At 33.6% G+C, this 17,209-nt stretch overlaps 1 protein-coding gene across 6 annotated transcripts in view; it reads left to right on the top strand.

The window, feature by feature from the left end:
• TOP2B (DNA topoisomerase II beta) overlaps positions 1 to 17,209 on the top strand; it is a 60,603-nt gene that overhangs the window by 13,490 nt on the left and 29,904 nt on the right. For all 6 annotated transcript variants that reach the window (XM_085226365.1, XM_031553941.2, XM_010712873.3 and 3 more), the window contains exons 2-10: positions 884 to 1,057; positions 3,820 to 3,910; positions 5,660 to 5,723; positions 6,974 to 7,119; positions 8,080 to 8,177; positions 9,406 to 9,618; positions 9,700 to 9,873; positions 16,693 to 16,794; positions 16,891 to 17,028. In XM_085226365.1, the coding sequence (XP_085082491.1) occupies positions 884 to 1,057; positions 3,820 to 3,910; positions 5,660 to 5,723; positions 6,974 to 7,119; positions 8,080 to 8,177; positions 9,406 to 9,618; positions 9,700 to 9,873; positions 16,693 to 16,794; positions 16,891 to 17,028 (1,200 nt within the window). The remainder of the gene's footprint in view (positions 1 to 883; positions 1,058 to 3,819; positions 3,911 to 5,659; positions 5,724 to 6,973; positions 7,120 to 8,079; positions 8,178 to 9,405; positions 9,619 to 9,699; positions 9,874 to 16,692; positions 16,795 to 16,890; positions 17,029 to 17,209) is intronic.

The raw sequence follows: 17,209 nt of genomic DNA, 5'->3' as shown, positions 1-17,209 counted from the left end.
TAAGATAATTCCAATTCACAGGTAAGAATGTGTAGTCTAAAAAGTCGTATCCAATCCCAGTAAATATGCTCTTACTGTCTGAGAGCAGGGCTTTTTACCTTTGCTTACTCTGAATTTTTCTTTTGGTGTGGTTTTATTTCAGTGGGAGGTCACAATTTATCAGGGAAAAAAAAAAGAAAACAAAAAACAACAACAACAAAAAAAAACCTGTTGAGAGATGCACCAAATCTTTAAACCCCTATACCCTCCTCCGAAAAGTGGATTAGTTTTCTGTAACATTTCGTGATCTTTCATTCAAGACATTTGCCATTAACTCCAACCACAGTAGGCGGAAATCAGTTTGCATTCTGGCAATAATTGAATGGTTTTCTGTTCTTACACGTGCTTGGGTTTATTTCATCATAACTCATTCTAAACTGGGATTAGATCGGGTTAAATTACCTCATTTAGATGGGTAATGTAAATTGTAGCAGGTGGGAAGTGAGAAACCATAGGGAAGGCATTGTTAGTGTTTCTTAAGCACATTGTCCAAACAGTGTGTAAAAGAATAATTTCACTGTCACTATTCTGAAGAGTACTTAGTGGATTGGGAAAATACTTATGCACAAAATGGATGTTAAAAATGTTTAATCTGAGCAAGATGAGTATCTTTTTAAATGTAGTGTTAGTAAGTAACAAAAGTTAGAAGATGTGTCAATTCGTTAAGAAACTGTTGTGCAATCTATTACAGTATTTCTCTTGAGAGGATAGCTTGATCTTAATACACACAAAAATGTAGCATTTAAATTATATGACAAGCTTTGATTGTAATTTGAATCTGTCAGGATTTGTTTGTGCTTGATTGACAAGTTGAATTAATCTGATTGTTGTCTTTTTTTTTTAGACATTATTTGATAATCAAATCAGTGCTTCAAAAAAGGAAGAATCAGAAAGTGTTAATAAAAATGACACTTCAAAGAAGATGTCTGTTGAGAGAGTTTATCAGAAAAAGACTCAGCTTGAACATATCCTCCTCCGTCCAGACACCTACATTGGATCGGTTGAACCTTTAACTCAGGTAAGTTTAATTAAGTTAATTGTCTTCATACTTCTGTTATTTTAATGAGAAAATTACTGTTACTACTACTAAAAATACTCATTCAAAATTATCATCCTAAGAACTATAATTATGTTTGTCTGCATGTGTAAGAGTCATAGAATGGTTTGGGTTGAAAGGGACTTGGAAGATATCTAGTCCAGTTGCCCTCCTCGGAGTTTACAATAACTTAATAGGTCCTTTAGCTAAGAAGTCATGACAAACACTGAGTTTAAACTGCCACTCCAGTTCTGAGCAACTTGAAATGTCCTTGTTTTCCCATAGTTTTTTTTCATGTAGTAGTTGTTACTCCCATTAAAATAGGTCCTGAAACTGTAACACTTCCAAAATTGGTGGTTCTGGTCTCAGAATGAGTTTGCAGAGAGGCCCCTAATATTGCTTCTTCAGAATCAGAGAATCGTAGGGGTTGGAAGGGACCTTTGGAGATCTTCTAGCCTAACTGCTCTGCTAACACAGGTTTCCCTACAGTAGGTTAAAACATCCAGGCAAATTTTGAATATATCCAGACAAGATTCTGCAACCTTTCTTCGCAGTTTGTTGCAATGCTCTGTAATCCTTAAAGTACAAAAGATTTTTTTTCATGTTCAGATAGAACTTCCTATGTTTCAGTTGCTATTGGTCCTTGTCCTGTTATTGGGCAGCATTGTAGAGAGGTTGGCCCCATCCACCTGACAAGGGCAGGGACATCTTTCAGTAGATTGGGCTGCCCAAAGCCTCATGCAGCACAACCATGAACACTTCCAGGGAGGAGGCATCCATAACTTTTTCGGTGGTTTTATGAGCTGAATTTGACTCCTCAGTCAAGGACTAAGCAGCAGGATCATTCCACCATGTAAAGAGAAGCTCAGAACCAAGTCGCAGAAAGTAGATGGTGAAGACAGTGGGAAGGGAAAGAGACTACCTATTAGAAGAAGCTTCTCTTCTTGTTTGACTATGAACAAGGTAGTGAAGGAGAAAAGAAAGGTTGTTTGGAGAATTTTGGTGTCAAGTTTCATAAGCTATGACTGCTAATATTTCTAAATTGAAGGATTTGTGCATGGATACAATAGATGTTTAAGTCTAGGAACTCTGAATACTTAGTGACCAGTGAATGGCGATAAACAAACAGATGTGTTTTTGGGGCAACCCTTAATTTTACTGATACAATTCTGTTTGGATAGAATAATTTCCTGTATTTGTGAGATACGCTTCCTCCCCATTGTCCATGGTTGAGAGAAGCAAGCCTTAAAAAACCATCCTTGACTGCTCAATTGTATGTTATGTGATATATTTAAAAACAAAACAAAATAAAAAGCATTTACATTTCCATCAAATGAAGCACCCTTTATGAGGTACCTTCCTTGTATGTCTCTTTTGGGAAAGCTTGAACATGTATTTCTTAAAAAGCAGTTATCAGAAGTGAAAGCCAGAGAATATACATTGGAGAGTCTGTTTTATTTGCTACCTTCTCCTAGTATTTGATTCTGAAAGTCCCTCATACTACTGTCTGAATAATAAACTGTTGGACCAGTACAGCAATCACAGTAACTGTCTCTGCTTATTCTCCAGTTAATTGCTTGTGTTTGCATTGCTACTTATAGACTGCAGCATTTATGTGGGATATAGGTGAATTAGATCAATGTATTTCAATGTTTAAAAGCATTTGAAATGGTGCATCTAGTAGGTGAATCTCAATCCTTACATTACCATTTAGATTACACTTATCAGTCCCCTTGAAAAAGGAAGAATCACAATAGCTGTATGGTACATGGAAATTATGAGGAAAATTAAAGAGCAGGGTGCTGCTTTGTGAATAATTTTAGTTGTGTGAACTCAAAATAAAAATGGCAGAATTAGCATAGAATCATTTCATGTGAAAAATACGGCTGAAGACTAAATTCAATTGATTAAAAAAATGGAAATAAATTTGATAAATTAAGAATAAAGCTAAATACTGTATCTAGATACAGGTATTATTTTGTTCAGGATAGATTATTACAGTTATGATCAGAAATTTATTGCTGTTAGAGAGTGTGTTACCAGTGCCCATTTTATCATAAACTTCTACTATTTCTTCAGTTAACTAATCCTAGAATCCACATTTTTTGTATGTATATATGATTAACAGATTTTCTTTGTTGGTATTTAGCATGTGTTTTGGTTGAAATCAACAGGATTTATTCTTTTTGCTTCGTTAATGTAAATATTCAATTGCTGGGCTTTCAAGTGGAAGTCTGATTTTATATAAGATTTTGACAAGCACACTAAATTTCTAGTTGATGATTTAGGGGTTTATGTTACATGCCATGAACTTTGTTAGAGCTGTGTGCCTTAGGTCTATCCTTTTTATTTCTAGCTTTAGTCAAGAATTCTTTCTATGTGTTGTAATGTTCTGATCTAGTTGCCAAATGGCAAGGATCTGAGAAGAGGAAATACTGTCCCTTTAACTTAAAGTTTAAAGGGAAATGGGAAGAATGTGAATGTGTCCGTAAGTGGGTCTAAGCATCACTTACGAAGATAAAGTGTTGTAGAAAAATTTATAATTCCTGGTATATATTAATAGAAGCATTCACTGGGCTTTTTTTCATCTTTCTGTGAAGTCTAGCTTATTACTTTTGTATTGGCTAAAATTATAGCTCAGTGATAGAAAATACTGATTTTATTTGTTGAAATGTTAAGTATGAATATTTTTGTTTCGAGAACAGTACAGCATATATTTATATCTTCTATTTTTTAACATGTAGTTAATGTGGGTTTATGATGAAGATGTCGGAATGAATTGCAGAGAGGTTACCTTTGTCCCTGGCTTATACAAGATCTTTGATGAAATCCTTGGTATGTATAAGAATGTTTTAGCATTATAAAGTATACATCATTCTGAGAACTCTTGAAGTGTTTTAATTTGTATCCAGGCTTAAGCAGACTTAAGAGTTCCACTAAAATTCAGTGCATGGAAGTTTTAATGCATGCCAGCACTGTAGAACAGTTTAGAATAGGGAAGAGTGTTTTCAGCTGAACCTGCTAGAAAGTATTACAGCTTGTAACTAAATGTCCAACCTAGGTCATTCTTTGTGATGATCAATATCATCGCAAGATATTTTAATCTACTAGGTTGTTCAGTCTAACAGTTTTGTGTAACATATGAAAAAGACCATTTTTCTGAAAGACAACAGAAAATTATCAAAGTAAAGTTATATTATCATCTCATAAATCAGCTTATGATATTCTCTTTGTGGCGGATACACATTGAAGCCTGACCAGCGGTAGAGTAATGCTATGTCTGAGCAGCGTGCTGTCTGCTGAACTGATACTTTAGGTTAATTGACTTTATTCCTTTGACTAATGAGTTTTTATAAAGTTAAGTGTAAGGATTGGCAGGCAAACATTATGAACTTTGAGGCTATTGAAGTCAGTGGAAATTTTATTGTGACCTTCATATCGGGTTCAGAACATATGTACATCTCTAAAACTGTGGCTTACACTATTGCTGTTTTCAAGGCAGTATCTTGGAAAAGAAGGATTTTGGTTGGTTGTTTTTTCACTCATTCCTTAATGAGAGAAATATGAGACTGAAAACTTTCATCACTTATTTTTCTGCCCCATAAATGGAATTTGCAGGCTTTTCACAGTTTCATGTTGTCCCATTCAAAAGGAAAATTGCTATCATGTCATTATTGTAATACTGTATGGCTTATTGCTTCTTTATGTGTGCCATTCAGAATATGGTTTGAGAGCTAGGGTCAGTGTAATAACATGGTGAAAACTGGACTGTAGCTGTGCATGCTTTTAAATGATATGTTTGTAATGTTTTTTGGAAATCATTCAAAATATCTGATAATATCTAGAAATCCTTACAGCCTATGAAGATAACTTATGTTTACTAGATTCCTCTTCATATCCCTTGCTGTTACAAGGTTTTATTTTGGTCTGTTTTGTGAGTGATAAGACAAATGTTGAATATGATTTTAATGTTTTCTAATTTCTGTTGTTTGTAGTTAGCATACTTTGGAGTAAAATTTAGTTAAATTGTAATCAAATATTAACCTCCAGTTATCCTTTTGGTCCTAAATTGTGTAAAATGAGAGTAGTTGTAAAACTCACAAAAACCTTAGAGAAAACTTTCTGGTATCAAAGCACTTCTTAATGGATGTGACTTCATTGGGACTGGATTTTACTGTTAAAATGGTGTGTCTGATCATGCATACCATTTCCTAGGATTTTTAATATATATGGCATAGTATGTGTGTTAAATATCCAAAGAAGTGCAGCGAAAGATTAATGAAGTGCTCAATATGTTAAGAATAATAGAGGAACAAGCTCACAAAATACTTAATTTCTGTTGTAGTTTAAGTGCTAGAAATAGAATTAGTAGCTTAAAAAAAAATTATAGATACTTGATCTTGTTTTCTGATGCTAGTAATAAGATAGAAAGTATATAAAAAGTTACCAAATCAAGTAACTTAATCTGTCTTAATCAAGAAATACCTGGACTCTTGTAACTTCCGGTGGAATGTGTATATTTTACAAATCAAACAATTAATTATTGTTACTAGAAAGTGTTGATTTGTCACTTTTTTTTCATAGTAAATGCCGCTGACAATAAGCAGAGGGACAAGAATATGACCTGTATTAAAATATCCATTGATCCGTAAGTAAAAGCATGCTGTCATTTACTTTCCCTGCCTGGGCTACTGTAGTTTTGATTTGTACAAGTGATTTTCCTAAATGAAAATAGATTTTTTTAAAAAACAAAAATAATCGTTTGGAAATTATTTCCACTAGCTTCATATTTTAAGATTAAAAGGTTTTTAAGATTACAAGTGATTACAGTAATTGCTACTGTTATAAATTGATAGTAATTTGCTTTCCAAAGCCACAATCCTGCTGTTTGGTTGAATGAAACTTAGAAGATTATAAAATCCATGATTATATAAAAGCTTTCCAGTACATAACTGTAACCAGTAAGGTTACATATAAATCATAAATACCAACCTTAAGATTCTGTAACATAACGTTGTATCCCCTGAACTTGTACATTAAGTCCTTTAGCACAGGGATAAAGTTATGTTTATGTTAGCTGTAACTCACTGAAAGATTGCAGATATGTCATTACCACTGTTTTTCCTAATTTAATACTTGAAATGCAGTGATACGTCCTAATTAGAAATAGTTAAATAGTTAGTGATTGGATTCCCTTGGTGTATCTTTTCAATTACACTTAAATGAATAATTAATATTTTGGAGACCTAATTTCCACACACAATCCGTGGGATGAATATGCTTAGAAATCATTGTTGTTCAGGTTTTCAGTGCAGCATCAGTTTCTGTAGACCAAGTTGCTTTTGTCATGAAGGAGGAGGGAAATGTTAGTGGTATACTTGTGGTCTATCATGATTTTGAACTCTCTGATATAATAATGCAAGAACACTATAAGTGTTAATAATGCCAGATTTTGAGGAATATTGATATTGATGCATACAATAAATTACAGTTGTTATCATTAGTGAAGTTTTAAATAGACAATAACTTGGTTTTGCCTGAGTGGACTTCTATGAAAGCTATAAAGCTATATCTCTAACTGAAGTGTAGTTTTGTCCCAAAACCTTGGATCTCATCTGTTGGAGATCATACTGATTGTGAATACCATTCAAAGAAATCTGGGGGGGATTACTTTAATGATGAAGTACTGTCATGTGTGGGCAGTCATGCTTCTCCTTAGACATATTCTAAGCATAAAGAACTGATTTTTGTAATTAAAATTGTTAGAACTGTGAATAGAGATAATAAGAATATGACATTTTATTGTAGTTTATGCAGTTATTGAAGTGTGTAGAATGTTTGCAAGGAGTCTTTTTTTAGGATTACATTAATTGGCTTTATGTCCTTACTATTTTGTAGGGAATCGAACATTATCAGCATATGGAATAACGGGAAGGGTATACCAGTTGTGGAACACAAAGTAGAAAAAGTTTATGTTCCTGCTTTAATCTTTGGGCAGCTGTTAACATCTAGCAACTACGATGATGATGAGAAAAAAGTTACAGGCAAGACTATTTAACTTACTTTGTTTTATTCAGTGAACTGAGTTTCTTCATCTGTGCACTTTCTCCTTCTATTTTTTCTACTCTTTTTCATAATAGATGACCACTTAGTCACCATTACCAGAGTTCTTTGTTAGAAGAAAGTATTTTTTTTAATAACAATATTTACATAAAGTTTTACATTTACATACTTAAAGTCAGTAATCATTACTCAGTAAAAAATAAAAAAATAAATTTTAATTATACCATATGCAAGCATGAAAATGTTTATGCTGCTGAAATGAAGGAAAGAATAATTTTAATAAACTAGCGTATGATTTGTTATTCTAATTATGAAGTAACCATAATTTAGATCATGAATGAGAGTTCTGTTTTATCCTACCTGAAGTCATCACAATATGGGTTAAATATGTCTTAGACCATACTGTGATGACTTTAGAAATTTCTTTTCAGAAAGTGTACAGCAATTAATTGATTTTATTTGAACGTTAATATAGTGTATTAGAAATTCCTCTGAGTTTCCAGGGAAATAAAGCATGATTTCAGTCAATTAATGGGGTTTGACTGTGAATTGTTGTCAGGAAGAGGTGACCTATCTTCTTTATCTCTGAACTTCCATTCCCCCTGCTTCTCTTTTGTCAGAGCTAGTGAGTGTGTGGTTGTGGAATGAGTTGTCTCTGTATGTGTGTTAGTTTTCAGGTGTCTTGGGATGTTGAGGTTACTTGTCTGTCAGCAGGCAACTTCTAGATCAAATGAGGGAAGAGCAAAGGGCTCCTTCTTGAGGCAGAGGCAGTTCTACCAGATTGCTGGTGGTGTGAAACTGTAACTCTGGCAACCTTTGATAATTGTTGACATATGGCCCAATTTTTATCTTATGTAGGATCATTTTACTTCATTCACATACTCTCTGTGTATCATAAATAAAGTTCTGCTATAGAAATATACTGTGTTGCATTTTTTCAGGTGGTCGTAATGGCTATGGTGCAAAACTTTGTAACATATTTAGTACAAAGTTTACAGTTGAAACTGCTTGCAAGGAATACAAACACAGCTTCAAGCAGGTACAGAAATAGTCTCAATTTTTTTCTCTTTTGTGTAGTTATAGCATTCAAATTTAGCATTCAAATTTAGCACTTTTTCTATATTTCATAAAGTGAATCACAAACATTGAAATGTAAAGGACATATAGGTGATGCAGGCCAGATTAGTTCAGTCAGTTAAATTGGTATTTTTACAGACTATAATTTAGTACAGTGTTTTGTTTCGGTATTTGTGGGTTTTGGGTTTTTTTGGCGGGGGGAATTGTTTTGTTTTCTCTAAGTAATATTTTTATTGGAAGTATTGGGTGACTAAACATGAAAAATTTCTGCTGTTAAAACTGAAATTTATCCACATGCAGGTGAAAAAGAATGTTTAATTGAAACATCTTTTAGTTATTGTATGATTTGTCAGAAAAGAATTCTACTCAGTTGTGTAAAAATTAAAACAATTATCTAGATCATTTTATATAGTGTCACAAGAAAGAATTTTTAATGTATTGGTCATGAACTACATTGGCATAGCTGTACTTTGGTACAAAAATAATCCTCATGAACCTATTGCTCATAATTATGATTGTCAGCATGAGATCCAAGGATTGCCTGTAGCCTGATTTACTCTATCTAGTTTTGAGCTGGCTATCCTTATAAATGTTTGAAGAAGCTTGGACAATTATAGAAGTTTCTCAGCTTTGGAATCTGTCACAGTTAATGGCTGCTTTCTTTTTTTCCCGGGACAATTTCTAGTTGTGCTGACATGTTACTGACAAAAACAATACATTTTAATGCTTTATCTGTCTCTTTAAAAATGTAATATTTTATACTAACTGCTTAAATGCAATTTAATAAAAAGCACAGCCACAAAATTGCTGTGTCAGAGACCAATGAGTCTTCCTATGGGGACTAGTAAGCCTCTCTGTAGAAGTGTGTATTAGGGGCAATAAAGGTCATGTAGCTAATTCACTTGTTCTTCAATTAGTTTTGTGGTGGGCTGTATTTACATTTGAATCATGTCTATCAATGTAAATGATCCCTTTGTATTTACTGAAACCACAAACCTGCTGTCATCAATACTTCTGCAAATCTTGGTAAAGCAATTAATTTTATGCATAAATTTTAGCAGGGGAAACTTCTAAAAGGTAAAATTCTAGTTGTGTATAGCTATTGCAGCCTAGCACAGCTAGAAAATGGAACAAAGGGGAGGTTAACATCTTATATTTAAACTAATATCTAAAATGTTTTGTTTCCAAAGACTTGGATGAACAATATGATGAAGACTTCTGAACCCAAGATTAAGCATTTTGAAGGTGATGACTACACATGCATTACATTCCAACCAGATCTATCTAAATTTAAAATGGAAAAACTTGACAAGGATATTGTGTCTCTCATGACAAGAAGAGCATATGATTTGGCTGGGTCATGCAAAGGAGTCAAAGTTATGTTGAATGGGAAGAAGTTACCTGTAAGAGCCTCTTTCAAATTATTTTAAATAGACTGAGTATTTAATGTGAATAATAGTAATTGTTATCTGTATTACTCATAGGTAAATGGATTTCGCAGTTACGTAGATCTTTACGTAAAGGACAAGCTGGATGAAACTGGAGTTGCACTCAAAGTTATTCATGAAGTCGTGAATGAACGATGGGATGTGTGCCTAACTTTAAGTGAAAAAGGATTTCAGCAAATAAGCTTTGTAAATAGTATAGCTACTACAAAGGTGAGTAGTTGTAGTTGCATTAAGTAACAAAAATGATAACGATAAAAACACATGCCTAGTCAGACGTTTCAAAAAAGCCATACAACTGGGTTACTAAAAATGTGAGATAATCTTTTGCATGAGAGGATCTGGCAAAGCAATTGAATGCAAAATGCAGTCATAGCAGTGTTTCTGAATATGCGCTAGTTCTCACAATACTAGTAATCATATCATACTGATGTCTTACATGAACACACATGTTGTTGATCAGTGATAAATTGAATGAAACTGACTATTGTTTAGTCAAAATACTTTATTCCTTCCTTTCTAACACGTAGTAAGATAATTCTGAAATTAAGGTTAAAAAAGAACAAATACAAAGCTCTTTGAAGCTGGCAGCAAGTTTTGTAGAGAAAAAAAGTGGCTTTTGATAGTCATGAAAAATGGCTTTCCATTTATTTCTTTATGATGTATAAAACTGGCCTGAAATGTTGAGATTAATTTTGTTTCATCTTTTGTTTCTACATAAACGATCTATGTGTTCTCTGTTCTTATTAGCAACTGCAGAAGTAGCAAATGTTACCGTAGCAAATCTTCAGTTATGACAAGCAAGGAATGTGCTCAACATACTGAAGTACAGTCTTTGCGCTTCTCAGCTATTGGGATGGTCAGGCACCAAAATTGATTAGCATAACTCATTTCTGCCAGTGTAGTTGGCTCACGTTAAGATATCTGGGATTTACCAAGGTGAAAGAAAGTCTTTGCTGATTTTTACTGTTCTCTACACTAGATGAGTGATTGATCTATAAAGAGTAAAGTAATTCTATTTTCTATTGATCTGTGAGACTGTTTTTAGAGAACCTTAACCATGAGTTTCCCAGGAAGATTAGAATGACAAGTCTCATTAGAAAGTTATCTGCAAAACTAGAATAGTTACAAGCATTCTTTCAAATCTTAAAGTCTGAAGTCAGACACTTAATAATCACTCTTTGCTCAAATCTCCTCTGAGATAGTCAAACAAGAAAATTCTAATGGTAGCATAAGTGTTTCATAAGCCCCAGTGGTTGCAATGAATAGGATCCCTCGTCTAGGCAGATGCCCAGGAATATTAGTGTTCATTTTGGTGGTAGGTTATGTGTAGTCAGCGTTTAGGTGGTATCTAATTTTTACTATATAGTTTCCTTCACTGTCATTTTCAGTGTAGGTGAACTAATGTTCAGGCCAAGAGCAATAAATCGTTTCAGTGAAGAGTACTTACTTTTTAAATGTGCATTTCAATTAAATGGTTATCTGATACTACTCAAAACATGGGATAGCAAACATATCTGGTAATAAAAAAGTTAAAACTTAGTTCTAATTCAGGCCTGTTTATGCAACATAAAGAAGAAAAATAGCATGATCTTAGTGCTGTAATCATACCTTTATGAAGATGCTGGCTATGTGGAGAAAACTCTAGTGTTTGGTGTCAGATTAAGAACATATATTGGGAAAAATGAATACTTACTGACTCCGAAGTAAATATATTGCATACACGTACTCAAAGGATAATGAATGTGACTCTTTTGGATCAATTTTCATCCATCATGCAGTTACACATGCACATTATTATCATTTGTTAAGAAAATTCATAGAAAAAGTACTGTGTATTCTTCAAAGGTAAGTGTTGTAATTTCTAGTTTTTCCCACTCTCCCAATCCATGCCTTGTGTGTGTCACTGGATGTGGAATGTTCGGGCCGGTGAACCACCTCACCAGCAATTGATGTGCATCTACCCACTGATGAGACATAATGGCTAGTAACTAACTGCGTCAACTGCCTGTTCCCTTATCTGCTAACAGGTGAGGAGCTCATTTCAGCTGTTTTTTGGTTATTTATCACTGTTTGCTGAAAGCTTTTCATTTCTGTTTCTGGATAAATTTCACCCAGTGGTAACTTAACTTCAACCTTTTTTCAAACTTGCTTTAAATTCCAAACAAGTTTTTTAGGCTGACGGGGGTTTTTTTGAGGGGTGGGTAGAAAGTCAGGCAGTTGTTTTGTTATTGTAAATTTGTTACCTTGGTCAGGTCACTGCCTATTCACAGTTTTGCCACAGAATTTGACTTCAGACTGTAAGATTTGAAAGAATGCTTGTAGCTATTCTAGTTTTGCAGATAACTTTTTAGTGAGACTTGTGCCTAAACTAATTAAATCCTGTCTTCCCAAGTTCTCAATTTCAAATTGTAACTTTAGTGGAAATTGTAGTAAGGCTTCAATTATTTACTTACCAATCTAATGGTATTTTTAATATGACAGCACCATTGATTGTAATACTAGTTATCATGTTAGCAGAAAAAATTGAGCTGATATGGATGCAGTGCCAGATATTGGATGCAGGGAGCAGTCCAACCTGCTAAAATTTGCTGGAGTTCAGAAATTCAGGACCATAACAGAGCTTACCATACAAATTTATATGTATAATGTAAAAAAAAAAAAAAAAGATATAATGCAAAATAAAATAGGGTTTATTTATATAGCTGGTTCAACAAGAACTTCAAATTTATAATTAGCTTCTGAATTTGTTGTATGAAAGGTTTATCTGTTCATACAGTTTAAATATAGCTTACCTCAGAATTAATTGAGGCAGCTAATGACAGTATTAGTAGGATGCATATAGAAAACAGATTATGTTTCACTTTCAAGATTTTAGTTGCCTTCTTCTTAAATTTTTAAAACAGATTCTACCATAATGGCTCCCTTCTGGGAAAAGAAGTTATGGTTCTCTTTTTCATAATACATAGCCATAATAATCATTAGCAGCCCTCTAGTTTTAGAGGCTATTTTTCTGTCTTGTATTAACATTTACTGACAGTTGGGGCAGTTATAGGCTGTTATGCTTCTATAGTGGGTAAATGTGCCACCTACTGGTGAAATCGTTGAAAGGTTCCCAGCTTTGAGCTCTGGACATCCCTCACTCAATGCTACACACTAAGAATGGACACAGGAATGGGGAACTAATAAAAACTAAAATCTTCTAAGAACAAGAATTACTGGTAAGTAACCAGTTTTTGATATGTCAGCTGTTAGCTTTTCCAAAATATTTGAAGTGCTAAAACTAGGCTTTTCTAATCCACTTCTACATACAATGTTCCACTGAAATAAGATATATTAAAGTAAGTATAAGTTTTTAGCAGTGTGATAAGTAAAATCATTGAATTTAAAATCACCATTCAAGTGTGGAATGTTTTTGAAATACATCTTATGATATTTTCCTGTGGAAGCTGAAACTCTGTCATCCATAGATGAATAAAAACCTGTTACTTGTTTTGTTTTGTTTTTCCCAAAGAAATGTTGTGAAATGATATTGACAATCAAATAAATACTTGTATGTATGCTGCTTCTAAGTCACATTGGTGGTTTGTATTGCTGTTTAATAGGTGGCTTTGAAAACTGATGGAAAATGTATATGGTTTCTTTGAAGTTGCAAGTACCAGTTTGGTCATGTTTAATAATATTAACCATCTTGAGCCATTTTTTCCTCCTCTCTTTTTTATTGTCATCTTATCCTTCTACACGAAGTTGAAAACACAGCTTCTTTCTCTCTCCTCAGTCCAGACACTTTGTCTTTTTCAGTCTTCTCAGACTTCTCTTAAAATTCTAAATCCTAGCTTTCATTTCTGGCTTCCTTGTTGTTTGTTCTTTCTTTTTTTTCTTTTCACCTGATGCTTTTTCTTCTTCTTCTTTGATTTTTTTTTTTTTTTTTTTCATTTCTTATTTCTTACTGTTTTATACTTCCTCATTGCCACTGGAAAGCTTTCTTTCTCCTTGGTTCTTTTTTAAAAACAGCTTTAAAGGTTGGAGACATTTTTTTAATTTGTGATCTCAGAGTCAATGTCTCCATGGACATGGTTCCATTTTTCACCATAATGCAGATTAGTCTAAACGAGAACCCTTAGTTATTCTGCATTTTTGTAAGGCAATAATCAATGTTAGGCAAAGGTGGTCTTCTCAGTAAACTAATGGGCATTGAGTTGTATTATTAATGACAATTTTAAAACAGTGGTCTTGCAGAATACTAAGAAAAGCAAAAAAACACCCTAATCTAAGCAAGAATGAAGCCATGCTTCTCTATTCCCCTTTCTATTGTTTATTTCAGTGCAAGATTTTTCAGCCTTTCCAATGGTTTACAGTGTTTCTTGTAATCTGGAAAGTTTTCATTCAAGGAAATTGTATGAACACACTAACTTCTGTTTGTTTGAAAGGATTTGAGATCCTCAGTCATACTTCTCTAAGAAAAGTTCCCTCCTGCTGATCTTGTTTTCTTCCTTGAGATTCTATTCAAATTCACTGTCTTACAATTTACTTACAGCCATTTCTGTTCATCTGCTTTAGATCTCCTGCTAGTCTTACTGAACAGAGGTGTAAGATTCTTTTGTCCAGCTATTACAAATTTCAAATCATTCAGTAACTCAGTTTCTCTGAACTGGCAGCAGTCAGGTCTGGTTCAATTAGATCACTGTATATGCTAGTTCTGCAAATATTTATCTCCTTTTAAAATACCAAGAGGAAATCCCAAATATACTTATTGCACTTGGAAGAAGAGAAACTAACCTGACGAAACAAGAAAATAAATTTCAAACCCATCTATGTTAGGTGTTTTTTCTAATGCTTGTTTTCTAGTTCTAAGGACTATTATTTTTTTAAATTAATTTAATTAATTTAATTAATTTAATTAATTTTAATTAATTAAAAAAAAACACCAAAACAACAGCAACAACAACAAACCTGATACTGCAGCCTTATCAGCAACTGAACTAATCTACCAGTATACAGTCACCAAAAGAGGACACATCATTTTCTTCTCTCTTCTCTTTGTACACATGCTGTAGCTGGATTAAGTTTTCAGTACACTGAATTGAATTGATTTATGCTAGAATGTGGTAGCTGACAAAAACTTACTAGGGTGATTGGAACCTCCCTCTTTTGTCATTATCAGTGTCATATCTTGAGAGAAAACAGTAGCTGCAAATGGCTCCTTCATGTTTTTTTTTTGTTTTGTTTTGTTTTGTTTTGTATTTTTATTGTTGCAGTTTTGTTATCATTGTTGTTTTCAGCTTTCAGATGCCCAGGGCTTTAGGACTGTTCATATTTTTGATATTTTTCAAAAGAAAGACTGCTATTTTACCTGTAAACTGAATATATGCCACCTAGGATTTGTAAATATTTTAATATATTTATCACCATTGGTTTATAACAATCAGTGTTCTATAGATTAAAGATTGCAGGATACATATCTTCAAATACTAGTTGTTTTTCCTGGTCTGGAATGTTTTGTTTGTGATCATTCTTCATGGGCTTTAATCTCATTTAATGCAATTACTTTTTCTCAACCTATTGTGTGAATCCTTTAAAATGCATTTGCCACAGGTAGTACGATTTTCTGTGTGCATTTATTAATGTCAGATCATATTACTCAATAATTATACTGTTCAATTTTCTTTATACTAAAAAAAAAATATTTCTAGATCCTATAGAATACAGATTAGCTTTGTTCATTTAGATAGCGGACAGATTTCCTGTGATTATTTCTTTAGTTGATAAAATTTGAATTGTTTCTGTCTTTACTAGTAGTTCTGATTCAGATTGCTCCTGAACTATAGAGCATACCCCATAATTGTTAGGTTTCTTTTGCACGTGTAAATCATTAGTCTTTTTTATGATGTAACAGATCTGCAATAGACCTGTTTTGAGAAAACTCATGTGAAGTCCCTTCATCTCAAAATGGTTTGTCTTCTAACAGTATGTTTTGAGTTCTTTTTGTAGCTGCTTTAAAGTTTACATCCGAAGAGAACTGTAGCTGGAGGATATGATAGAAGTCTGAGGGCACCTTCTGGAAATGCATGAATTAGAAGTGCGGGAGTGGAACATAATCTTTCTTGTTCAAATGCTTACCTCCTTCCTGGTTAGACTGAATTACGTCAATAATAATAGACTTCCTTGCAATTGTTGAAAATGCTACTGGGCTCCTCGGTTGCCACAGGACAGGTGGCAACATGGTTATGTAGCTACAAGTTACTGCCCCTTCCTATGGTCTTGGTGTGCCAGCTTGGAGTTATCGGCATGCTCTGTTGCTACATTATGTAGAACTAGATAGCAATTTCAGCTTTTGATGAGTTTTAAGTAGGACTGCTAATCTTCTTAAGGTAATCTTGCTCTGTTCTTTTTTAGTTTTCTAGATCTTGTGGCTTGTTGTGTGCAGTTCACTCTGTTCACCTCAGGCTAGCAAAGAATGATAATAGCATTTATTCAAGGATTCCTGTAGATAAAGTTATTAAAAAGTTGAGGTGACTTTTGGGAAGGAGTAGAAATGGGTGCTCTATATCTGAGAACGAGCTTCTGAACTTTTTTTGTGAATCATGTCTTCATAATATAGGGGAGTTCAATTTGCTGAAAGGATGTGTAACATTTTCCATTGAAAGTTACTTATGTGCCTATCAGGAAGATACCCATGGACAGCCATGTGGTGTTGCAGGTACCATCTCAGTGTTACAGAGTCATCTTAAGATCAGCCATGCACACTCCTAAGGTTGTGTATCCAGTTATAAGTTGTAAGCAGCCCACCACTGTGCAGTGAAGAAAAGTCTATTGTTTCTTCTGTTCCATGTCACATCTACCCTCCTCACTGTAATGAAGACTGAAGAGAATATTTAAAAGAGAAATTTAAAAGCAAACAGCTTTTAAATAGCTGAAAATAGCCTGACAAAGTGCATTGATTTCCAGCCTTAAAAGTGAAGGAATTTTGTTAATAAGTTTAAAATCTTTTAGGAAATTCAGTGTGTTTTCTTTTTTTCTTTCCTCATTAAGGGTGGTAGGCATGTTGATTACGTGGTGGATCAGGTTGTGGGCAAACTGATAGAAGTGGTAAAAAAGAAGAATAAAGCTGGAGTTTCAGTGAAACCATTTCAGGCAAGTAACTGTACAAAAATGTTATATGTACAAATGTATTGGTAAAGACAAAGATGGTAATTTTGTTAAATGAATTGGTTTCTATGTTTTCAACAGGTGAAGAATCATATATGGGTTTTTGTTAATTGCTTGATTGAAAACCCATCTTTTGATTCCCAGACAAAGGAAAACATGACATTGCAGCCTAAAAGTTTTGGGTCCAAGTGCCAGCTATCTGAGAAATTTTTTAAAGCAGTAAGTAAAGCTTCTTTCTTTCTTTTTTTTTTCTTCTTTTTTTTTTTTTTTCTTTTTTTAGTGAAGCAAGAATGGACATATTGGATCTTCTTCTTACAATCTTCTGCTACACTTATGCTATGTAGCAGAAGATTAATTGGTATATTATAGTACTCCAGTGATAAAAGCATACTACGAAAAT

The sequence above is a fragment of the Meleagris gallopavo genome, chromosome 6 (genome assembly GCF_905368555.1).
Source record: "Meleagris gallopavo chromosome 6, MGAL_WU_HG_1.1, whole genome shotgun sequence".
NCBI classification, from domain to species: Eukaryota; Metazoa; Chordata; class Aves; order Galliformes; family Phasianidae; genus Meleagris; species Meleagris gallopavo.
The sequence above is the reverse complement of the archived record's forward strand: the minus strand, read 5'-3'. Positions and strand labels throughout refer to the sequence as shown.